Here is a 23,441-nt window from a genome sequence, read left to right on the forward strand (position 1 = left end):
CGTGACCCCCAATCAAAGAATGTACCCACTAACAGGTTCCTAGATTCTCCATGTTCCCTTGCAAACAGAGTCCGCTCCACCTTTTGCATCATCTCATCCCCATCTAACGCGTAGTATCCTTTGTAATAGATTGCAAGTAGCCAAGCAAGAAGCTTTGATCGGCCTGAGAAATGGGCGTCATATTGCTATTGCGAGACGGCGGTGCATTACGATGTCCCGCCGGCCCCTGAGCAGGCCCCGATGCCATGGATGCGGCACGAGGCATAGACATCCCAGCCGCAGGTGGTCCAGTCTGGCCGGCAAGCTCAGGCGTGGCATTTGTCGCAGCTTGTTTCGATGTACCAAAGAGAGAGAGGAGTTGCCTCTTTTGCTCTTGTGACACTTCAGGTCTGTAGTTGTAGTTGTTTGCTGCAGATGAAGAGCTCAAAGGGATCGGCAGAGTAGAAGGCGATGGCTGGACGACTTGTCCAGGACGAGGCTGTCCTGGTTGATCATAGGACCCGGCGTACGGAGCGAGATTAGCTTTGGGAGGCTCTGGGGGGCTAATCTGTTGAGTCTGTTGGATGGTCTGTCCTCGTTGAAGGATTTGAAGCGGCTGCATGGGGTTGGTCTTGACAGTGGAGCTAGTGGTAAAAGTCTGCTGCTGGGTCGTGATGGAATATCCTGGATAAGCAGGGCGGTTTGGCGGTGTACCGCTGATATGGCCATCGTTCCTGTTTTGCAGGATACTCAATGCAACAGAATTCGGGTTTGGCGGTGCGACAAAGTTTGGAAGCTGCTGGTGAAAGGTGGGCAGAGCCTGAGGCACGGCTCGAGGCACAGCTTGGGGCATGGCTTGAGGTATGGCTTGAGGCACAGCGTGGACATTTTGTTGTGGGTTCTGGGGCTGTCTTGCTGCCGGCATCAGCGTCGCCAGCAAATCTGGTAGCTGGGAGGCTGCCTGAGGTACATGCTGGGGAGCGGAACTCGAGGACTGGAGAAGAGAAAGCAGAGCACTGCCTTTATCCTTTGGAGCAGGAGGGGCTTGCGCGGGTTGGAATGCCGGCCGGGCCGCCTCAGCTACTGGAACCGGTGGTTGAGCCGATGGCTGTAAATTCAACAGGCGCTGTAACTCCCTCGTGGCCCCATCAAGCGATTCAATGGCCGGCATGGGAGCTGGCACATTGGGCGCCCACGCCTCATCCTCGGTGGGATCTTCCTCAATGGCCTTGTGTTGGTAATAAGCAGGGTTGGCCTGGACGCTTCCACTGAAGGACCTCTTCTCATCAATCTTTTTCTGGGAAATGATCCATTTCTTAAGAGGAACTAAAAAGGGCGCGACCATGTAGAACCTGTTGGCATTAGTCCCGGGACTGGAGTCGTATTGATGGTTGTTGTTTTGGGGGCCCTTCTTCCTAAGAGTGGGTAGGTCGGACAGCTTATACCACTCAATCTTGCTGATTTCTTTCCTCGTTCGAGGCTGGAAAACCGTATCCATGGGGACATCCCGGAAGACGTAGAGTCGGAGATGCTGTTCTCTCATAGGGATTTCAATGTACTTCGGTTTCGCGTCAGTTGGCACCAGCCCTGCTTCTCGGAGGTCCAGGCCGGTCTCTTCGTAGACTTCTCTGACCGCACAGTCCAAATCATCTTCGTCCTTGTTGATTTTGCCACGTGGAAAACTCCAGCTAGCGCCCTTCTTCCAGCCTTTGACGAGGACGACCGAATCTAGCTCACTGTTGAGCATAATAGCGCCACGAACCGGCACACGGGTCTTGTACTGCAGAAACTCCTCGAATGCCTTGATATGGTTCTCAACCGAAAAGGAAGCCAGCAAGGGACAGTGTTGGAAGATTCGCAAGCAAAAGGTGCGCAACGTCATGGACGGGAGGGCCGGATCGAGGGGTCGGATGAAGTCTTCGTAGAACCATTGTGCTTCTTCAACTTGGAAACACAGTCGGGCAACCGAAGACAGGTCCTCCTGCGGAAGATTGATGATGAACCGGACGCATAGGTCGTCCAGCCCTAGCAGAGGAATAGGTCAGCATCAACTCAGCACCTTGTTCAGACCGGCATGGCAGGCGGGGTCAAGGGGGTCTGCGGCATACAGTCTTCCAGCTGCATCTGTTTCTGAGCCATGTTTGTCTCTCGCTTTGTTGAGTGTGTTCAGCTCAGCCCCATACCCTGATTAGTAATGATATAACGCTTGTTCATACGGTCTTCACGACTTTGCCAGACTCAGGACGCTTCGAACATGTGATAGGATAATGGGCATGGTCAAACGTTCCGAGGTTGTGCAGCTGAGGATTGGATCGCGACGCGCGCTTCAGCCACCAGCGATGAGAGCGAAGTCGCCCGGCCTATCGTCGAGTTGGGGAGCGGAGATTTGCCGGTGGAATGGCTGTGCTGGCGGCGGTTCGATGGATGTGCCGAGATGGAGTTTGCCGACCCGAGAGATGGTGAAGCTATCAGATGCTACGAGAACGAGATAGGTGAAGGTTGTCGCCCGCTTGGCCGTTGCAGCCGTACAAATCAGGTCAGTGTCGGCGGGAGGGCTCAGCAAGGCTCGCACTGTCTCCGCCTCGATGACTTGGTAGAGTTTATCGAGGCGCCACACTAGCCACACAGTGTAGATACAAAATATGCAGACTGACAGCTTCAGCCACGCAAAAGCACGGCAGCCCAACGGCATCGCCACAACGTGGCTCTCGTCGGCGTGGCGGTGCAGCGCTCAAACCGCACCTTGCCGCATGTGCTGCATCTTTGGCGCCAGATCTGCCGTGGCAAAACGTCAGAGGCAGCCAGCTACTGTACATCGGCCGCTAGAAATTCCCCTGCAACCAGACCACGTTTGGCGGGCGCCGGGGCACCTCCGGCGACGTCTCATTGGCTGGTGCAGCGCCGATTCAGCACCGTTCCAGCGGCCTCAAAGCCGGCTCCAGTGATGCACGAGCACAACGGCTGAATTACATCATGAGTTTTGTTGAGAAGCCGCCAAAACAGGTTATCAGGGTCTGACCATGTGAGCGACGCCATCCCATTCACTGCGCATCTGGTCTGGCCCTCGCTTCTAAGCACGGGATATAAAACTAGGGCTGGCCTTTTGTTTTGTTTTTTCTGTCTTTTTCTTTTTTTACTCTTGTCCCTTGCAACCGCAGCCGCCTGTCCTTTGATTGCCTTGTCTCACCTTGTCAGCCTTTGTTTGGTTGGCTCTCAGCGCCCGAGCTCTCAAAACAACTTGCCGCCCAACGGCGGTTTCTGAAACAAACGACAGCAAGCGCCTCTCCAATCGACCCGGCCGCCGGCTTTCGAGTTTCGACAAGGCCTTTGTTTGTGTTGTTTTCCTTTCTTCAAAAACAATCATAAATATCCAATCCCTCAGCTTTTTCCTAAAGCCTAACAACCATCACCTCTTCTTTATTTTATTCACACCCTCTCATAAACCACCGCCGCCATGACGAGCATCTTGGCAAAGCAAATCAGCAAGAGAATTCTGGGAGAGTCGCTCCAGAACAAGTTTGGCAAAGAGGTAAGATGCGACATCACATGATGATACATGCCGATTTTTTTATTTTAATTTTTTTATTTATTTTTATCTCTTGATTATAAAATACTGACCATTTCTTTCTCTAGGATCCCTACTTTGAGCAAGTCCCCGCCACCAGGCTCGACGGGAGGCCTACGGGCAAGGTCAAGAAGCGCAAGAAGGCTCTGCCGCCCGGCATCTCAGAACACGATGGCCAGGTCCTGACAAAGGTCAAGAGACGAGCCTATCGCCTAGACATGAGCCTGTTCAACTTTCTCGGAATTCGCTTTGGCTGGAGCAGCGTCATCGGTTTGATCCCTGCGTAAGTGATGCACCCCGCTCATACCCTAGACTTGGGCAGATTAATTGGATTTTGTCGCTAACATCATCATCACAGCGCTGGCGATGCACTCGATGCCTTTATGGCCTTTATGGTGTACAGGACGTGTTGCCAAGTGGAGGGTGGCCTTCCATCCTCCATCCGACTCCAGATGCTGTTCAACATCATTCTCGACTTTGCCGTCGGACTGGTTCCATTCATTGGAGATTTGGCCGATGCCGTATTCCGCGCCAACACCCGCAACGCAGCATTGCTGGAAGAGCATCTGCGTCAAAAGGGCAAAAAGGAACTACGGAAAAGCGGACAGCCCATCCCGGCCGTTGATCCTAGCAGCGCCGAAGAGTACGACAGGATTCAGCGGGAAGACCCCCCGGAGTATCAGTCGGATCCTCCGTCTCGCCGACCCTCTCCGGCCCGGCCTGAGGCCCAGGAGCCGGCCGCCCCACGAGTGCCAGATCGGGTTCACGACAGTCGCGGATTCTTTGGCCGCAGCCAGAATCGCCCGCGCGATGTTGAAATGGGCCAGATATACTCAGAGTCGCAGTATAACGAATCACGACGGACTGGGAAGCACTCGGGCAGGCGACACTGAGGTCTCTCCAGACATTTGTACGGTTGTTTGTTAGTTTAACGCAGGGAGCGCGCGTACGTCCGCTACGAGTTTTCTTTGTTTGTTTCCCTTGTTAGTTACATCTCCTTTGTCTGGCAACGGGAGTTTTGCGCATGTCTGGAACGTGTTGCTTTGTACAATGATGAAGCTGTGAAGCTCTGGGAGTGGATCTCATGCATTTCGATAGGGGGTTTTGAGGAGGGGCATTCATTAATAATGGTAATTGCGCGAAAGACTTTTCGCAACGCGTCGCTTTGAGGATTTTAAAAGGACTGGAATGAATGAATGGATTGGGAATATTGCTTGATACCACGGTGTGCTTTGCCTGCCGATCTGCTTTAGTAGACTAGAACTCGCCTTGATGCGATTGCAAAGCATTAATTAGATATCAAGCCTGAGTAGGTAGATGAAAATAAATACGATACAGTACAGTATATGCAGCATAGTGCAGCTCCAGTGCATCAGGTTGGTAAAGGATTTGACTGTTTCAGACGAGAGACACCAGGGATTGCATATGTGTACGACTAAGGTAGTCATGCTCACGAGTTGTTGCGGTGAAGACGGCGTTCCTCTCTTTGTATGTACAAGTACCAGCATGACTTGTGTTTGTACACATCTGGTGGCTTCATGTCACGCTGAACAACGACGTGCTGCCACGTTGAGCAAGAAGACTAGGGCAGGGATTCTTTTCTTCTGTGACTTGAGATGCATGCAAATCGCCTTGCAGAAGCCCTAGCTGCATATCTACGCACTAATATGTAGCGACAAGGCACCCTGCAGAGTCGGCTTGTCGGTACTCGAAAACAACCTGATCCATGCTGTGCCTGGGTTACTCGTATCTCCGCCAAGCGAGGCTCGCTGTTTTGCAATTGGTTTTGTAATTCTCAGTCACAACTTCATAAGACTGTGCCTAGTAGTCGTTGCTAGTACCAAGTAAGCAAGCTGGAGCGTGAAACTCAAGAGTCATGACGCCCGTATGGAGATTTCTCGCGTTCCAGAGCTCAGACCTGCGGCCCAACGCTCTGGAGCTACAGTACGATGCTCGCTCGGAGTTGCTGGAAGAGATCAAAATCAACATGAAAACGGCTCATTCGTGCTTGTACTTGCATTACATTGTGATCCTCCGTGAAGCTGTTCTGTCATACGACCATCTCGCGGTAGACAATACCAGCATGTTGTATGCATGTTATACGCTTGTGCATTGTACGAGAGAGCTCCGGCGAAAACGAAAAATCACAGCACGACTCTCGCCCCACCGACACGAGATCCAAAGGTGTTTGTTTTTGCTGATTCAAGATTGATAAACAGGGAGCAGAGAGGGTCTCTCGCATCGTCATTTGCTCAAGCCATCCAGGCCAGCCAGGATCATGGAGTCATCAAGGTAGCGCAATACCTTGACGCGACCAAGCTGCTTCACGCGTCCGCCAGCGCCGCCGCACTCTGCGCAGTGGCTGGTGCACCGCAGCTGTGCACCCCACCATGGCGGCGAGCAGCCCCCGCGAGTACCTGCTCGGTACCTGCTGACCAGCTGCCATCCCTGCAGCCCTTGCCCGATGCAGGCTGCCCAGCCTCCCAGGGATGCTTAATAGGCTGCCCAGACCCGCTGAAGCGACCCGCTGGAAAACACGTCCGGAACGCGTCGCGCCGCACGTGACAGCGCTGCTCTGCTCGTTACAAAAAGCTCTGGCGCCACCCGCGATGCTGGAATTGTCTTCTCTGTCAAACCACCGCGTCTGCACATCATCTCCGAGCAATTAATTTCGCTTTTGGTTTCTTCGTTTCACTTTACGCGCTCTGCCCCGTTGTCTTGTCTTGCCTCGTCTGCCACCATAACCAATGGCCGCCCAACTCACCCCCTCCAAGCAGGTGAGTACATCCAGTTTCACCCGGAGCCGTGACCAAGAGCACGGCGTCTATGCGACATCTAAAACACAAGCTAACGGCTTCTTCAACAGGCTGCCTCTGCCATTGACTCGTTCAAGATCGAGTCTCCCGTCAAGAAGATCAACTTCGACGCCGCCAACAAGGAGAACCAGCCTCTCGACGAGTCCGCTCTCGAGAGCCTTGCCAAGCAGATGGACGACAACCACAAGCCCGCCGAGACCCTCAAGAAGGAGGAGGCCAAGCCCGCCGTGGCTCCTACAAATAAGCCTGAGGAGATTGACGAGCCCATCCTGCAAGAGAACCCTCAGCGCTTCGTCTTGTTCCCCATCAAGTACCATGAGGTATGTGGGCAACCCCCCTCCCCTGTCGCGCGCCTACGCGTAAAGTGGCATGGCACCCCCACTATGCCACAGGGAAGCGAAAATGAAATCACCAATTGGCTAACAGCTGTCAATTAGATCTGGCAAATGTACAAAAAGGCCGAGGCCTCCTTCTGGACCGCCGAAGAGATTGATCTGTCCAAGGATCTGCACGACTGGAACAACCGCCTGAACGATGACGAGAAGTACTTCATCTCGCACATTCTGGCCTTCTTTGCCGCTTCTGATGGCATTGTCAACGAGAACCTGGTCGAGCGCTTCAGCGGCGAGGTCCAGATCCCCGAGGCTCGATGCTTCTACGGCTTCCAGATCATGATGGAGAACATCCACTCCGAGACCTACTCCCTGCTCATCGACACCTACATCAAGGAGAACAGCCAGCGCAGCTACCTCTTCAACGCCATTGAGACCATTCCTTGCATTCGCAAGAAGGCTGACTGGGCCATCAAGTGGATCCAGGACAAGAACTCTTCCTTTGCCCAGCGCCTGGTTGCCTTTGCCGCCGTCGAGGGCATCTTCTTCAGCGGTGCCTTTGCCTCCATCTTCTGGCTCAAGAAGCGAGGTCTCATGCCTGGTCTGACCTTTTCCAACGAGCTCATCTCTCGTGATGAGGGTCTGCACACCGACTTTGCCTGCCTGCTGCACTCTCACCTCAAGAACCGCGCCAGCAAGGAGGTGATCCGTGACATCATCACCGATGCTGTCCGAATTGAGCAGGAGTTCTTGACCGAGGCTCTCCCCTGCGCCCTGCTCGGCATGAACTCCAACCTGATGAAGCAGTACATCGAGTTTGTTGCCGACCGTCTGCTTGTCGCTCTCGGCAACGAGAAGGTCTACAAGTCTTCCAACCCCTTTGACTTTATGGAGAACATTTCTCTCGGTGGCAAGACCAACTTCTTCGAGAAGCGCGTCGCCGACTACCAGAAGGCTGGTGTCATGAACAGCACCAAGAAGGTTGTCGAGGAGGCCGGCGCTGAGTCCAAAGACGCCAATGGCGGCGACTTCTCCTTCGACGATGACTTTTAAATCATGGTCGTCATATCCCAATTCCCCTCTTTTTATTTTTTCTACTCTCGCATTTTCTCTCTCATCTCTTTACTTTTCTTGCTTCACAATTGGAAGCTTGTATATTTTGCAAAAAGAGCCGTCCGCGGGTTGGATCGGCGAAGATGGCGTTGAAACTGGGAGGCCTATTCTTAGGGTCTCCCGCTATATTGGTTCAGAGGTTCACACAAACACTGCGGGCGTTTTTGGTTTATGTCTTTGGGTTTTGTCTTGATGAATGCGATGTGTTCTTTCCCACAGGTGATGATAATTGCGGAATGCGTTGGATCATGATACACTGCAGGGGGTACGTAGTTATGGAATAAATAGTCCAGCAAATAGACCTGGATGAACGATTACTCAGAGGTTGCCTATTGCTCGTGATATGTACTCTGAATGGTGTTTGGAATACTCCGTAGTTCTGGAATACAGAGGGGTAGTCCAGCAAATTAGCCTAGGTGGATAAAGACTCGGAGCCTGCTCACGTCTTGTGATGTGCATATACATTTTCCAAATCTAGGTTCTTGTTTTTGCGCCTCTGATATCCATAGGTTTGTGTTTTTCGCATGCAAATTGTAGAGTATGTTTCGTGTCCGCATTCATCTTCGCATCCGCCCACCACCATATATATATCAAACCAAAAGCCATCCATTGTCTATTCGATCCCGCTTGATATTTCACTTCTTGCCCTTCTTCTTCTTCTTCCCGCCCCCACCACCTCCAGCCGCACCCTGCTGCTGCTGCGGTGTCTGCTGCGGCGTCTGCTCTCCCTGGGGCGTCTCGACGGCATCAGCGTCCTGCATCGTCTCCTCGGGAACGTCCTGCACGCCGGCCTGCGCCCTGCCCAGGCGGCCCATGGCGGCGTACATGAGGCGCGTGACCTCTGCGGCCTTTGTGGTGCGGTACTTGAGGGCGACGCCGCTGACGGGGTCGTAGGTCTTGAGGACGAGGCTGCCGCGGGGGGGTTTGGGATCCGAGGGGGAGGAGGATTCGTCGGCGGAGCTGGGGTCTGCTTTGCGGGTTTTGACGGGCTTGATGGAGTATTTTGCGGTGACGCGGGTCTGTTTGACGGGAGGGGATATCGTTAGTTGAGGTTTTTTTTAAAATGGTATTGAGGGTGTATTAGGGGGTTGATTGGATGAGAGAAGATTTGGAGGGAGAGGAAGAGAACTTGCCTGGGAGGGCCGAGCCTCAAGGAGAGCGACGGAGAGGGTGAGCCATTCTTGGCTCGTTTTAAAGTATGGCATTGGGCGTTATGATTGGCGAGACTCCATGTATGTGTGCGCTTGTATATCGTAAGTTGCGAGAGAGGAGGAGAGAGAAGGAGGCTGTGGTTGGGATTGTGATGCGATTTGATGGGGGAGTTTGAGGCGAGGCTGTGGTTTGTGATAAAGAATGGCCATTGGTGCTTTGGTAGGAGTGGCTGGTAATTGTGGCGTTGGGAATCTTTGGTGGGGTAGCGGGGCTGAAGGTACACAGGTACAAGTACGTACCATCATAGAACTCCATTGCCTCTTCCGGATATGGAGACGAATACAGACATGTAAGTGAATCTACTACCTACTAGTACATGTACGAAATACCGTACAAAGATGGTAAAAATTGAGTAGCATTGGAGCTAGATTATAACGAAGTCTCCACACAAGAGTACCTGTATGAGATATAGTTGAAATAACCCCCCATAATAGCTTCATGGAGGAGTAAGTACATCATCCTCCGCAACCTCCAACTCATCCAAGTCATCCAAACTCCCAAGACCCAGCTCATCCGTCTCGTCGTCTTCATTCTTCTGTAACTCATCATCATCAGATAGTTCCGCCGCTTTCCCCCCCGAATCCTCTTGGTTCCCATTGTCAGGGTCAGGTGACTCTGGTGCCGGAAGGTCTTCAAATTCTTCTTCGTAATCTTTCCGAAACGCAAACGAGTGCTGCTTCTCATCATCAAGGCTGACATCGTTGTGAAAGATATCTATTCTGCCGTAGCATTTCTTGCAGGTATCAAAGTCGGGACACGTCTGGCACTGGTATGAATGACCAAAAATTGCCTATCGAGGTTTCTGTCAGCATTGATGTGTCAAATTGGGTTGCTTTGAGTGTACTCACGTTGAGACATATGTCGCAATACGCTGTATTTGACTTGTATCTTTTGTTCTGCTTGTTGGCGTCGATACCTTTCCCAGCTGTACCATTTGTCGAACTGTCATCGAGGCTGATATCCAACATGTCAATGATCTCGCTGGCAACGGCAGTGCCACAGAGCCTGGCCATTTGCACCGGAGTAAACGTCTCGGCATTTTTGCCCGTTCCCATGGTAAACTTGACTGAAAGATCGGCTCCTTGTTCAATAAGAAACTTTACAGTTTTGACATAATCACGGGGCTCAGATTCCGAGTCAGGGCCGAGGCGTTCGACAACAGGGCGTGTGGCCCAGCAAAGCGGCGTCCAGCCATCGATATCAGCTTGATTGACGTATTCCTTTCTCTTGTTTGGCGAAGAATCTAAAAGATCCAGGATAGCTTCAATCGTCTTCACATTTCCAAACTGGGCGGCCCAGTGTAGAGCATTCTTGCCGGCGCGGTCGCAGACCAAAATATCCCCCTTGTGGACGAGGGCTATTGCCTCAAAGTTTTTGACCCCATTCGCGGCGGCATAGTGGATTGGGAGGCGGCCTAGAGGATCAGGGTCCTGTGCGGAAGCCCCTTTATCGAGAAGAAGGTTGATGGTGCTGGCAGAGCCTCCAAAAGCAGCTGCACAAATGGCGTTGTAGATGTTGCATCCTCCCACGGCGTTGACGTCAGCTCCATTGGCGATTAACTCGGAAATGATTCCATCCATCTCGTCTTTCTTCTCAGTATACAGTTCCTTCCAGGGAATGCATGCAGACTTTATCGCCGTGTTGTTGTAGGAGAGCTCCTTGACTGATACGTTCGCATCAGCCCCGTGAGCAAGGAGTTTGGTTACCATCTCGCGGTTCAACGAGCGGCACGATACCATCAGCGCCGTCCCTTTGGTGCTCCCTTCGGCGTCTATTTTGAGATCTGGCTGTGCGAGGAGCAGGTCAGTGACATCGGCCTTGAGCGCGCGTCTCGAAGCAAGTGATAGGACTGTCCAGCCCCATTGATCTTCCGCATTGACATCGGCTCCAGCTCGGACGAGGAGCTTGACGCAGTCGGCGTTGTCCTCTCCACAGGCGTACAAAAGAGGTGTTCTGCCGTAGTTGTTGCGCTTCTCCAGATCAACGCTCTTGCGATATTCTAGAATTACCTTGGCGAGCTCTACGTCGTTGGCCGTGGCGAAGTGCAGGGGAGTGCTTCCAGTATCCGGATGAGCATCATTAAGATTTGCACCACCTTCTGCCAGGATCCGCAGAATCTCTGGGTCTGCAGTACTCCAGGTTGCAATCGTAATGGCATTCCAGCCGCCGTTGCCCTGGTGGTACATGTTCGCCTTTCTCTCAACCAAGAGCCTCACAACATCCCTCTTCTTCCAATCAACGGCGATATTGAGGACTGTGTGATTGTTGTAGTTTGGCAACTCCATGTCGATACCCGCATCTAGCAGCATTCGCATAATGCCGACATCCTCTATTGCGATTTCGACAAGCGGCTGTCCGGTTACGGTCAAGTTATTTAGTTGAGGCTTCCAATTCAGCAGCTCACGGACTACCTCTACACGCAAATTTTTAACGGCATACCAGAGTACGCTGCGACTAGAGGTGTCTGTAGCGTTAATATCTGCCTCGTGCTCTAGAAGCCATGTCACGAGAGACAACTCTCCCGCCTCTGCGGCGTAGAGAAGCGGTGTCATACCCTCCGAGTCAGTTGCATTGACCCGAACTGGGGGCGAGTTCTTGACGAGAACTTCGAATATAGCAAGCTTATCCTTGGCCGATACCGATGATCTTATCAATTCTATAGGTAACGGCGGATCTAGCAGCTCGTGATTGGGATCTGCGCCGTGTTCGAGGAGGAGGCGAACCATGTCTGGACTCGCTGCCTTGATGGCTGCAAACCAGAGTGGAGTGTCCAGATTGTTTGGTCCGCAAATGTTAGGATCTGCCTTGTTTTCGAGCAGAATCTTCACTGTCTTGAGATGGTTCGACTCTACGGCAACGACAAGAGGAGCCCACCTATAGTTTGGTCTCTCCCCTAGGCCCGAGTTTGGATCGGCTCCGAGATCTAATAGCATCTTTGCCATGGTCCAGCCACCCTCGAGGGCGGCGAAATAGAGTGGTGTTTCCGGTTCTTGACTCTCCAAAAGCGAGCCGTCTTTGGCTATCATAACTTTGACGCCATGCATACTACCATTGGAAGTAGCAGTCTGTACTGCCTTGTATTTGTCCAGTCTCTTCACATGGAGATTAGCCCCGTGCTCTATCAGTACGTCTATTATTTGATCGTGGCATAGACGGGCGGCCATGTAGAGCGGAGATGGAAAGAACTCGGGGCCTCCATCAGTTGGATCTGGATCCATGCCGTCGTTCACGAGTAACGTAACTAATCGGACCATGTTAAGATATACTGCTCTCCATAGAAACCACGACGGCCAGGGTATTTTTGAGCTATACTTTGAAGCGGCAATATGTTCGTAGTCTTGATCCTGGCCTTTGGATGCGGAAATCAGCTCCTCCGCAATAGACACCGCTACATCCTCATTTGCTTCTCTAATCGCCTTGGATAGAGAGTCTAGGTCTGATGAATTCGGTGAGCTATTCTTCTCGCGGCTACTGCCATTTGTAGATGAGAGTGATGAATGTTGCATCTCCTCAAGGATAGTAACGGCTTCCGGTTTCAGATTTCCCAGCGCAAGAAGTGTTTCACATGGCGAATTTGACGCTCCAGATTCGGGACGGGAGAACGAATTGCTCATTGCCCAATATGCCTTTGACCATGTTGCCAATTTTCCGTCGCTAGCCAGTAATTCATCTTTGATACTTTTCAAGATGACGGGATTCTCGGATAGATGGTAAGGGAGAGCCTGAATAGCATAGTATATAATGTCTTGTCCATCCGAGATGAGCGGCGGCGTAATAGCATCATCAGACCGCTGAACGCGAGACTGATACTCTCTGTTCATGGCTTCTAGACGTTGCTGAATATTGGGTGCGTTCAAGTAATTGAGTAAAAAAGTCGTGATGGCGTCGGGCGATGTTGATTCTGCCCAAACATCACTCAACTCATTCTGCAGGTAATCCCGTATTTCTTCCTTGACACGGACCTGCCCGCTGACGGACTCTGCGATGCCGCGAAGCCATAGCCGAATTTGTGACAGATAGTCTTCTAACTCCATAGGAGAAGGCTCCTGGAAACTCTGAGCTTCTCCACGTTTGTAGTAGTACAGCATCATTGCCAGTTCATGGTAGCTTAGGGGTCGTTGTCCCATAAAGAGCCATTTCAAAATCCAGCTGAGGCCTTCCTGATCAGCAACGTTTCGTAGGGCATTTCTCAGAATATCAGCTGGTGTGGTGGCCAAGGTAACAGCCCCGAGGTGAGAAGAAAACTCGTGAAATGCCTTGGGCGAGAGCTCTTGAGGCCAGTTCGTAATTTCCCCTATCAGTTTTAGAATCATGTCTCGGTTGTGTTTCTCCATAGGCCTAAGCTCTTCCAGCTTCTCTCTAACTTCAGTCTTGCCGTGCCCACAGGGACACAAGGTAGAAATCAGGTCATACTCGTAATCATCTGCAGCATCCTCGTTCGAGTCGCCCTTATTATCCGGAAGGATCCATGTATCGATTGGGATATCTGGCCAATGGCGTAGTTCATCATGAAGATCAAGGGATTTCCTGCATGTGACCACCACTTTGAATCGCGTTTCACTCGCGGTCGCGTAGGCGCTCAACACAGCCCAGAACGCATCTCGACTGTGTTTATCGCATTCGTCGATATCCTGGAGCAGAAGAACCAGATTGAAGCCCATAAACTCTCGAGAAAATATTGCCAAAAGTTTGAAGAGATCCGTCTCCGTCCATGCGTGTTGAAGCACCAACTGATCTCTTATGGCGCCAGCCAATGGGTCGCCTTTCGCAATTGCGATACCGGAAAGATATGAGACCAGGAGCAAGCTGATCACGTCCTTTATTGAGCGGCGTGTTGGGTCACGGGCAGAGAAAACAAACGAAATGGGTAAAAATACTACTCCTTCCTTCCGATTCTTTCTCTGTTTGAGCCTCCAGTCAAGAAATACCTGTTCGGCAACTTCCGTCACCCCGTTATGATTGTCGCCAGAAACATGTAGTATGCGCACACCGGCAGATGTCATCCATGTTTCGTGTTCAGCGCTCTTAAATACCGGGTGTGAATCGTCAAGACATGTTGACGACAACGGACGATGTGCCGAAGTTACTGCTAAAAGGGATTGCTGAAAGGGAATCCAAGACGCATGAGGGAGCCAGGCTTTCGTATGTCAGTCAAACGGTCTTGAATATGAGGATTTTGCTTACCCTTGATGTTGGAACAAACTGTGTTGCGTAAATCCGGAAACGGCTCTTTGTCTTTCTGCGTTTGTTCTTCAACTATTATCTCGTTTGGCACCCCTATTGTCGCGGTGCCTTGATCAAATATCTGCACAACATATGAGTAAGAGTCTTTCTATTATAACTCCAGATGGATACTTTACATCTGATATCGTCCCTTGCCCGTCCACATTTGCGTAAAGACTTATAACCTGGCTTCGCAGCGTGATTTTGGAAGCGATGAAAGCTTCATTTATTTCTATTGAACACTTTGCAACACTACTGATTGATCCAGGTGCCAAAGCTCGTCCGGATGGGGAGCCCTTTTGAGACACGAGGTAGTCGAATATTTTAGAATAGAGCAGTTGGGAGTTGCGTGCTCCTTGGAAGCAGCCTGAGAATATCTATTTGTGTTCTATTGTCAGCATCTCCGGCATAGGATCAATGAAGGGAGAAATTGACAAAGCCGACATGACGATTTGTCTCAAAACGTTTCATAGTCTGTGAAAAAGAAACTCGACACATACAAACCGCGCGGTGCCCGTAAAGATTCCTGGGTATTGTTCCTCGTCTGCGCCAGCAATGCAGATGGCCTATATCGCAATCAGCGCTTCTATAGATGACCAGCTCAGGATAACATACGCCTACATACCTTTTTGACAATTAAATCTCCCAAGTCGTAAGCAACAAACACCAACGCTCTTCTCGAAGGCTACTCTCTAGGTCAGCTCGGTTGTGTAAAGGATATTCGATCAACGCAAGGCAAGGACGTGTAACCAGACCTGTTCGTCTCTCTGCTGGAAAAATACCAGATTTTCCAGCAATTGTCGGGCAAGGCCATCAATAAATTGGCCCGTCAGTTCGCCAGCCAGTAAGCTCGCTATATCGCACCGGAAGACAAATTCTCTTCGTCTGGAAGCCACTGACTCTAGAAGAAGGGTCTCGAGCTTGAGCCGTTCTTCCGCTTGACCAAGCACCATAACATGGACAACGCTGCAAACGTCTAGTTTCAGTCAATGCTAATCGAATAACAGCACCGAGGGAAATATAGCATTCATGCCAAGGCTTACTCGATATCTGGAGACTTGTCTGTGTCAGACTCCCGTTGAGTAGAATCCACAAGAGTGGTCAAGGTGATGTTTTCTAGATGGTAGCCTTCCCCAAACTTGATGGGACGATCTCGAACCGACTGATCATTTTCACTGGTCTCCATGATGGCGAGCAAGTGATGTTGTCGGCGCGATTGTGTGCAGACCAGGTAGACCGCCGCGATGATTGATATCGGTCATATGGAGTCGCAAGAGGCAGGTCTATTAAAAGAACATTGATCTTGGAGACTGTCGCTCCGTGAAGGATCAGCACGGCCCAGGATTTACTTTACTCACTGGAGCTTCGCAACTCTTCAAACTGTTCTATACCGTCTATGTATGTAGCGTGCTTGAGTCTTCAACAAGCTGCGGGGTTTCGTCCACCCATCGGGGCAATATAATCCCCTCGTTCCCAGGCATATGTCTATGTACTCGTATGATGCAACCTTCAGTTCCTTTGGTGCCTTGGCCTCTATTTTTTCACCATGGGGTCACACAATCACACAGCTTCGCCTCACTCTGCAGCCCAGAATACAGCGACAAGGATCTGTGCGAATCCAAGCTGCAGAAAGAGCGGCGCTTCAACCCGCTTCTGACAAGTCAGAAAATCCTTCGGCCGAACCTGCGAGCTTAGGCTTAGCACCAATATTGGCAACCGGTAGTGGGATGTTTGGTTGCTGATGTGGGTTGTGTCTTCATACTGTGCTGTCACTTGAGCAGCAAGATGTCAAAACTCTTGATCATTGACTCATTGGATCAATATTCTCATCTAAGCTAAATAAGTCACTCTTTCAACAGGTGTACTTTATTTCTGTCAAAATCCACACATCTGGTCAATAAAAACACCACAATTTTGTGCATCATGGATGAAAGTGAGATTTGGCTGAGTGACGAAGACGAGAGAGACTTTGATGAAGAAGATGAAGAAACCTCGGATCCGACATTTTTCAGTCTCGGGCTCACATACCAAGGCCAGGAGGGAGGTGAGATTATGTATTTAATCTTTGATGGAAGTCGATAATAACAACGTATACGTCAACAGGCTTCCATGTCCGCAATCGCCCAGGACAACGGCAAAGGAAAGCAGTTTCAGCATTTCGCGGCGGCTCAAAGAGGAGGCCAGCTTTCACCGTCAGTTGCAATGCGAAAGCAATCATCCATGGTGAAATGGGCCCGTCGTCAGATAAACATGCGACGCTTCTTGTGTACGAGTTCAAGTTCAACTCATATAGAGGAGCGCGCATCAAAGAAGCCGACGTCTTGTTCGAGTTCCACGCCATGAAAGGCCAGGCCGGCGGCCCATCAGTTCACAAGGTTGCTCCATACGGAGTCCATAAGATGCAAGAAACAAGCCAATCTGAATCTTCAAAACATGGAGTAGAACTCACAGTCGGTCCAAACATTCCGGCTATCGATACAGGTTTGACACTCTATGGCGAAGCGGGCGTGGACAAGGTTACGAAGCATCATACCTTGGTGAGTGGCGATAATCCTCAGTCAGACGATTGGGGGAATTACTTCCAGGCGCGCTTTTTCCTGTCCGAGAACAAGTCACAAGCCAGCGGCATCCCTTCCAAGCTTCGAGCTTGCATTCTGCTGGAGCGAGAGGATGACGAAGACTTCGTTTGCGTTCCCTACTTGAAAGTAACGCCCAACTTTACAACCATGGTGACCTCTTTGTTCTCTTCAAGGGAGCCCGACGACCCCATTATATTTAGCGTGATTGAGCCTCCTCTCAATGAACTGGACAGCTCGGTCGATATTGATGCCGATAATCTGGGAGCAACTGACTTGGACCGGCTGTGGGACTGCACTACATACACCGAGTATGAGCAATCTGTTAAGCAATCTGGGTCGGCGAATGACAAGCATATTCAAGAATAGCACAATGGAGAAAGCAATCAAACAACAAGGACAATGACGACTAGCGCTGCCTCTATTATTGTCAAGTTTAAGATTCCTTGAGATTGTTCAACTTGTCATAGTTGCTCATACCCCCAAGAGTGAGTAAATGTTCTTGACACTGTATAATGGTGGGATGTATTCAGCTCCCAGCGGTTCTGCCGGGATCACTGCACCAGGGTGTCCAAAACTTGTAGTTAATCCCTGTTATATCACGCAGCCCTCTCCTGTAAGCCAATCTATGCAGCCTCAAGTTTATTACCCCCGCTTTCAAGGCACCTAAATAAATCACAAGCACCGGCTGGAAGGACACCAAACTCAACTCAGGATAGAAGACTAGGCAGCTGCCGTCTCTTGAGTCGCCCAATAGTTTTCTCAATGTCGAATATTCCTCCTGAGAAGAAGACGTCTAATCTCTTAACCTCTTGGCCCTTATTTTAGTCTAGTCTATCGCCTATTAGGATACCTCGCAATTGGGGGGCTTTGTTTCCTTTCTGTGCGTTACCAGTCTCTGACGTGCACCAGTCTGTGACACAAGGGGCGCGAATTCTCTGCTGCCAATCATGGCAAACTATGATGACGATGAAATTTCAGAAGCGGGCTCTGTTCCCAGCCTAGACAACTTACAATACGATGAGATACTTGACCTTGATCCCGAGGACATCGACAGGCATCCCTTTGAAGAAAAGAGTGAAGAGGCTCAATTCAGAGAGCAAACATGGGAACAACAGTGGAAAGAAGTCGTCAGATCTCTGGTGTCCGGCGAGGCACGGTGGGATGAATCCGCGCAAGGACAAGGCCGCTTGCTTGAAGAATACAAGAAGAAGGCACTGACGAGCCGAGACGCTCGCGAGCGGACAACGCCTACGTTTCTTCACATATTAGCAAAGAGGCGAGATACTGATGACTTTGGAAACCTACCGGGCGATACACTGTCGAAGATTATCAAGTATCTTCTTGAGTATCAGGACAGTGCTTTGGTTGAGAGTGGTCTCAGCAAACCAAAGGATGACCCGATCCTGCGGGTAGCGATGGAGTTCAATAACACCAAGTTTATCGAATCCGTCACCGAATGTTCCAGTGAAATTCCGGGGAAATTAGACGAACTACTTAATGCGACGGATCACGATGGGATGAATTGCCTTCATTACGCTTTCAAGGAGCAGCTGCCAAAGGCTCTAGGAACCCACCAGGGAATTATGCAGAGTTCGGCCATTGCACCAGAACGACCGAACTTACGTACAACCATCAAGACAATCCATGGCTTTGTTAAAGAGGCGAAGCCTGAGACAATAGCCGCAAGAGACAATTACGGCAACACTCCAATACACTATGCCATGGATTACAATAACTGTCGACTCCAAGTAAAGCAATACAACAACATAGTTCAATACCTAGTTCTAACAGGCGATAAGATACTGAAGAAGAACCCGGATCAGCAGTTCAACTCAAACAACGAATCCCCATATCTGTACTATCTAAGGACGCGAGAGAAATGGTTAAGGCAAAACAGGAGAGTCGGCGTCGCAACAGGATCAGCGACTACCTCTTCGGAAAGAGGTGGCAACCGTACCGGAAGAGAAACCAAACCGCCTATTAGGACAGGCGCCTTGTATGAGTCCAGAAGGGAACCAAAAGATGACTATTCGACTGGAGAGTATCAGAAAAAGCTGCTTCCGCCAAAACCAGGGACAACGGAACCATCAAGAACGAAAATGGGACCTCCACCTCCGCTTGACAAAGGTCGGGCATTGTATACCACAGCCCAGGAAGCCAAAGATGGAACAGAAGCTTCGGACTATGAACCAAGACAGTCCCGTCGTCCTTCTGTGCATACTTCAGAGAACCAACCCGTTCATGCGAACCCAGGCACTCCTACATCTTTGGATAACCCCCTTCCCAAGTCCCTTACGCGCACTAAAACACAGAATTACGACCAGGCCAGCGATTCCGGCCAGACAAAAGCTCCAACCAACGCCAAATTGGATGAGGATAAATCCAATCCAGGCAAAACTTCTCTAGACTCGGATACAGCAGCAAGCAAGATTGGGGAATTTGTCAAAATTCATTATATACGCACCAGAACAGACATGGAAGCAAAGGAATTACTTTATGGCAAAGTAGCTTCAGGTAGGTCTGCTTCAGTTCAACTTCTCAAGGAGACCATCATATATGTATTTTGCTCAGCCATCTTGAAATGAGATGTCCTGTTGATACTCGGACTTGCACACATTGCGGATATAATATGTTATCTCTGTAGCTGACATTCTTACCACACTAGACAAAAACTTATATTTCGACGCATCTCATCTCGCAGGAAAAACTGTAGACCAAGTCGTAGACTTGATCGAGAAGCTTTCAAAAGCGGGCGGGTTTGAGGACACTCTATCCTACGTCAATTTGCCGATATTAACGACAATTCACGAAAAGTCAAGCGCATCCAAGTCAGACAACAGAGGATATAGTTCGAACGAGAAAAGACAACGCGGAGGCGCCCACCAAGAAAATCCCAAGCTAGGGCGCAGTGCTCTAATAAGTGTATTTGACAAACTGGTGTCAGTCAACATTCGCCACATACTCCGGCTGCAGGTGGACGACAGAGAAGGCCTACCTCATACCGATGCCGCAATCGAACGAGCCATACGAGGTCAAGATTCATTTGGTCTCGGTAATACCAGGAAAGAGGAAATTAAGATAGAATCCTGGTATGTAATTATCGTTCCAATCTATCTCTCAGTCCAGTAACAGACGTGATTCTGACCATCGCACAGGGATTGGAGAAAGCCAGACCTAAGCATGGATGTTATTTCATTCGCAGCACCAGATGCTACTCACATCAACCTCTACTGGAGTGGGAACCAGACGATCCTCAAGGGCTGGGGTTACCCAGAAGGTATTGCAAGAGATGCAACATCCAATGGCAAGCTAAGGAGGGTGACGCTCCATGCCTTTCCGGTATGTCCCACGTTCAGCATCTACGCCACGTTATCAAGGCAGATTTAGAATCTCAGACCAATAATCTAACAATGACTTTAGGGTTTCGAAAGTCGTGATAGAATGTTGAAAATGATAGAAACCTTTGAAACCGAGATCAACGACCGCACAAAAGGAAGGGTCAAGATCGAGAAGAGGATACACTCTGGAACGGTTACGTCCAGTATCAAGTCGGACGACGATCTGGATCCGTCAGAGATTGGAACATCAGACGGCCCTCCGCAGCAGGTCTGGGTTGAGAGGATGGAGGATTTCAGAAGCTCTCTGATCTCTGTTCACCGGCTTCTGAGCGGCAAGATTAAAATACCGCCCGTAAAGGCATGTATAAACCTGCGATCTTGAGCTTTCCACCCCCGTCACCTACTGCAGAAGATAAATGCTTATACCTTGTTTATAGGTTGCGTTAATAGACGATGGCGTCGATCTTTTGAACCTAGATACATACAACATTGCTCAGGCTACTGGTCTAAGCTATTGCCCACCAGATGGGAAAACAGAACGGCCATGGCATCAATCCACCAACGGCCACGGCACAGTCATGGCCAACATGATTGTGCGCATCAACCCATGGGTTTCGCTCGATGTCATGAAGATTCACGAAAGCACTAGCCACAGTCCTGGAAGTAAAACCCGAACCATATACGCAGAGAGCGCTGCGAGAGCCATTGAAGGCGCCATCATCCGCAAGGCCGACATCATATCCATGTCGTGGACGATTCGGAAATTGGCAAAGAAGATGGGAAGTGTTCCTAACGCCCTGGATGTCGGGACTGACGAAGAGCACAAGAGATCCCCCGAGGAGGTGGCCATGGATGCGCTTCAAAAGGCCATTGAAAAGGCCAAGGCGCGTAACATCCTCATGTTCTGCTCCGCCGCCGATGATATCCAACTCCTCGGTAGGGAATCCCTTCCTTTCAGCGCAGCATCGGACTGTATTCTTCGTATTGGTGCCGCGCTGCCCAAAGGCCAAAGGGATCCAACATCTGAAGACTTCAACACAATAAGCTACTTCTTTCCCGGAAATCAAGTGGCGGAGGCAAGGAATCCTCGGTCATCAAAGCCCGTTGAATATCATGACGGATCTTCCGTCTCTACTGCATTGGCCGCAGGACTTGCATCACTAATAATTTACTGCACGAATGTCATCAAAACCTACTATGACGATTCGAGGCCCTTTACTGACTGGGCGTTGAAACTGCGGAACCACAAGAACATGCGGACCGCATTCGATAACATTAATTCCCCGGATTACGACGACAAAAAGTTTTTGCCCGTCTGGAAGACGTTTGGGGATGCTACAGAACGTATCAATAATGCTCAAGGGGAGAAGAAGAAGATTGTGGAGTTGGAGAATCTGGTGAGGATTCTCTGTCATAAACTTGAGGCAGAGTAAGGCAAGGGGAACAAGACTAAAGCAAACACTCATAAAATGTAACGAATGAGTATACGTGTAACTTGGAATATTAAAAACGAAATTTCCCAAAGGATTAACCAAGGTCATCACCTTCTTTGAGAACGATTTCGCCTCCTCGGTCTTGGAGTGTTGGCTCTATGACTCTATTGACATATGTACGAAGCCAACAGTCTCCGCCGTTGCATTGAAATCATTACTTCACTCTCAAAAGCGAGACGTTGGTATCCCTAATTGGTCTTTCCGAGATTCTTCGCGCTCTTATGGTCAGTCAAGTAACACAAGTTAATTTATCTAGACTACCTAAGTAGGTAAGTACTTGTAGAGTTTCGTCTGTGACATGGGGGCGTAAAAAGAACACTCCCACGAGAAATCAGCCTGCTTCGTTGAGACCTGACCAATTATGTACATGTAGATCTCAGTCCATGTCGATGCCCGTTACAGTTAGACCTTTGAATGAAAGCGTCTGCCATCTTAGTGAAGAGCCGTATGGCAGCTTTCTCATCCTCGTCAGTCCCCGTGAAAATCACCCCGTCACGCACTGGGAAAATCACCCCGTGTAGCTACCGCAGTAGTCCTGCCAATTGATGACCAAGTGCCAGCTGAAGCAGCTGAGGCTCGGTAGTTGTGTTGTCTTCTCGCCAAGAAAACTTAACAATGTTTGGCTCGTCGATTGGCGACATGGAGGCGGCGAAGCATGCCGTTCCGAGCCCGGCCAAGTACCCTGGGGCTGCAAGCATCTCTGGTTGAAGATACATCCTTTTCCTGTTGCCTTTATCCCCCAAAAAGTCTCCATCAAAAAGAGAGGCTATATCAGAAGCAACGGCATCATCAAAAGAAACATAACCGTCTGATTCGGGTCCAAGGCATTTGACAAAAGTGCTGACGCCAGACTCTTTGTCATTCATCATGCCATAGCCCGCCCAAGTATGGAATAGTTCTTGAGGGTTCCGAACCAGATTCATCAGTCCGCTACTGTAGGCACCCGCGCGGTCAAACACCCAAAGCTCCAGAGTGGTCCCATGAAGGATGAAGGCATGTAAGAAGTGTCGAGTTGGTTGAGCCTTGAACACTTGCACAGCACGCGCAGCGAAGCGAAGCGTAGAAGGCCGTTGTCGTCACCCGTAACGGGAGCATTGCCGTGATGATATTCGCCATACACGCGGGCACTGCCTGCGGCGGTCGAGACATCTCCCGTTCCGAGATGGATGCTGGCACTGAAGCGCGACTCTGGCGTGGTGATGGACTCGCAGCGGAAGCAGATGTTGGTTTTGGCGGCGAAAAAGACGCGACCGCAAATTGATAAGCCAGTCCATCAAGGTGTCCAAGTGGACAATATTGAAGACGTCTGTGAACAGCTTGTTGATGGTATCGGCCGACTTGGCGTCACGGATTGTGTCCCTTGACTGCGGCGGACCAGCTTGGATTCTCGAAATACTTGGCCAAGAAGCCATCCACGCCGTGGAAGACATTGTCATTCAATTTCAACTCGTCTCGAAGGGATTCAAGGGCAGTCTCAGAGTTCAGCGATGTAGTATCGCGAGGGACTGGTCAAGCGGTTCTCCATATTGCCTAAAGATTGGTTATGATGCTCTCATGTTTGATGAATGGTGCTGAGCTGTGGTTGATAAGAAAAGAATGAAAGAGACGAGAAGATTTCACGTTTGCTTCAAGGGAACAAAGGGGAGGGTGGGCAGCTTTGACCACACATGGCCACGGTAGAGTCACGACCAACATGATTGTGCACGCATTGACTACTAGTGTGTCTGGCGATGCTATTTTCCCAGCTTCATTCTTGGCTGGCACGATTCATTGTGTCTCTTACTCTCCTTT

At 50.2% G+C, this 23,441-nt stretch overlaps 8 protein-coding genes across 8 annotated transcripts; 5 read left to right on the plus strand and 3 right to left on the minus strand.

Moving 5' to 3' along the window:
• Positions 1 to 103: 103 nt before the first annotated feature.
• Positions 104 to 2,118, minus strand: Triagg1_7442 (uncharacterized protein; the record flags this gene model as incomplete). The annotated part of the gene is made up of 2 exons (XM_062902178.1): positions 104 to 2,004; positions 2,088 to 2,118. 2 exons carry the CDS (start codon positions 2,116 to 2,118, stop codon positions 104 to 106), a joined length of 1,932 nt encoding a protein of 643 aa, XP_062753499.1.
• A 187-nt stretch (positions 2,119 to 2,305) lies between these two features.
• Positions 2,306 to 2,740, minus strand: Triagg1_7443 (uncharacterized protein; the record flags this gene model as incomplete). The annotated part of the gene is made up of 2 exons (XM_062902179.1): positions 2,306 to 2,595; positions 2,722 to 2,740. The coding sequence occupies 2 exons, from the start codon at positions 2,738 to 2,740 to the stop codon at positions 2,306 to 2,308; spliced, it is 309 nt and encodes a 102-aa protein (XP_062753500.1).
• A 693-nt stretch (positions 2,741 to 3,433) lies between these two features.
• Triagg1_7444 (uncharacterized protein) lies at positions 3,434 to 4,437 on the plus strand (the record flags this gene model as incomplete). Its single annotated transcript, XM_062902180.1, has 3 exons — positions 3,434 to 3,508; positions 3,613 to 3,827; positions 3,903 to 4,437. 3 exons carry the CDS (start codon positions 3,434 to 3,436, stop codon positions 4,435 to 4,437), a joined length of 825 nt encoding a protein of 274 aa, XP_062753501.1.
• A 983-nt stretch (positions 4,438 to 5,420) lies between these two features.
• Positions 5,421 to 6,109, plus strand: Triagg1_7445 (uncharacterized protein; the record flags this gene model as incomplete). The annotated part of the gene is made up of 2 exons (XM_062902181.1): positions 5,421 to 5,632; positions 5,764 to 6,109. 2 exons carry the CDS (start codon positions 5,421 to 5,423, stop codon positions 6,107 to 6,109), a joined length of 558 nt encoding a protein of 185 aa, XP_062753502.1.
• Positions 6,110 to 6,291: 182 nt separating this feature from the next.
• Triagg1_7446 (uncharacterized protein) lies at positions 6,292 to 7,745 on the plus strand (the record flags this gene model as incomplete). The annotated part of the gene is made up of 3 exons (XM_062902182.1): positions 6,292 to 6,321; positions 6,411 to 6,680; positions 6,798 to 7,745. 3 exons carry the CDS (start codon positions 6,292 to 6,294, stop codon positions 7,743 to 7,745), a joined length of 1,248 nt encoding a protein of 415 aa, XP_062753503.1.
• Positions 7,746 to 8,440: 695 nt separating this feature from the next.
• Triagg1_7447 (uncharacterized protein) lies at positions 8,441 to 15,426 on the minus strand (the record flags this gene model as incomplete). The annotated part of the gene is made up of 8 exons (XM_062902183.1): positions 8,441 to 8,824; positions 9,472 to 9,807; positions 9,866 to 14,154; positions 14,202 to 14,322; positions 14,741 to 14,806; positions 14,866 to 14,925; positions 15,023 to 15,206; positions 15,284 to 15,426. The coding sequence occupies 8 exons, from the start codon at positions 15,424 to 15,426 to the stop codon at positions 8,441 to 8,443; spliced, it is 5,583 nt and encodes a 1,860-aa protein (XP_062753504.1).
• A 737-nt stretch (positions 15,427 to 16,163) lies between these two features.
• Triagg1_7448 (uncharacterized protein) lies at positions 16,164 to 17,185 on the plus strand (the record flags this gene model as incomplete). The annotated part of the gene is made up of 2 exons (XM_062902185.1): positions 16,164 to 16,284; positions 16,344 to 17,185. The coding sequence occupies 2 exons, from the start codon at positions 16,164 to 16,166 to the stop codon at positions 17,183 to 17,185; spliced, it is 963 nt and encodes a 320-aa protein (XP_062753505.1).
• Positions 17,186 to 17,766: 581 nt separating this feature from the next.
• Triagg1_7449 (uncharacterized protein) lies at positions 17,767 to 21,590 on the plus strand (the record flags this gene model as incomplete). Its single annotated transcript, XM_062902186.1, has 5 exons — positions 17,767 to 19,333; positions 19,464 to 19,908; positions 19,975 to 20,158; positions 20,240 to 20,509; positions 20,595 to 21,590. The coding sequence occupies 5 exons, from the start codon at positions 17,767 to 17,769 to the stop codon at positions 21,588 to 21,590; spliced, it is 3,462 nt and encodes a 1,153-aa protein (XP_062753506.1).
• Positions 21,591 to 23,441: the final 1,851 nt, after the last annotated feature.

This window comes from Trichoderma aggressivum (assembly GCF_033847375.1).
Source record: "Trichoderma aggressivum f. europaeum strain CBS 100526 chromosome Unknown scaffold_033, whole genome shotgun sequence".
In the NCBI taxonomy this organism is placed as follows: domain Eukaryota; kingdom Fungi; phylum Ascomycota; class Sordariomycetes; order Hypocreales; family Hypocreaceae; genus Trichoderma; species Trichoderma aggressivum.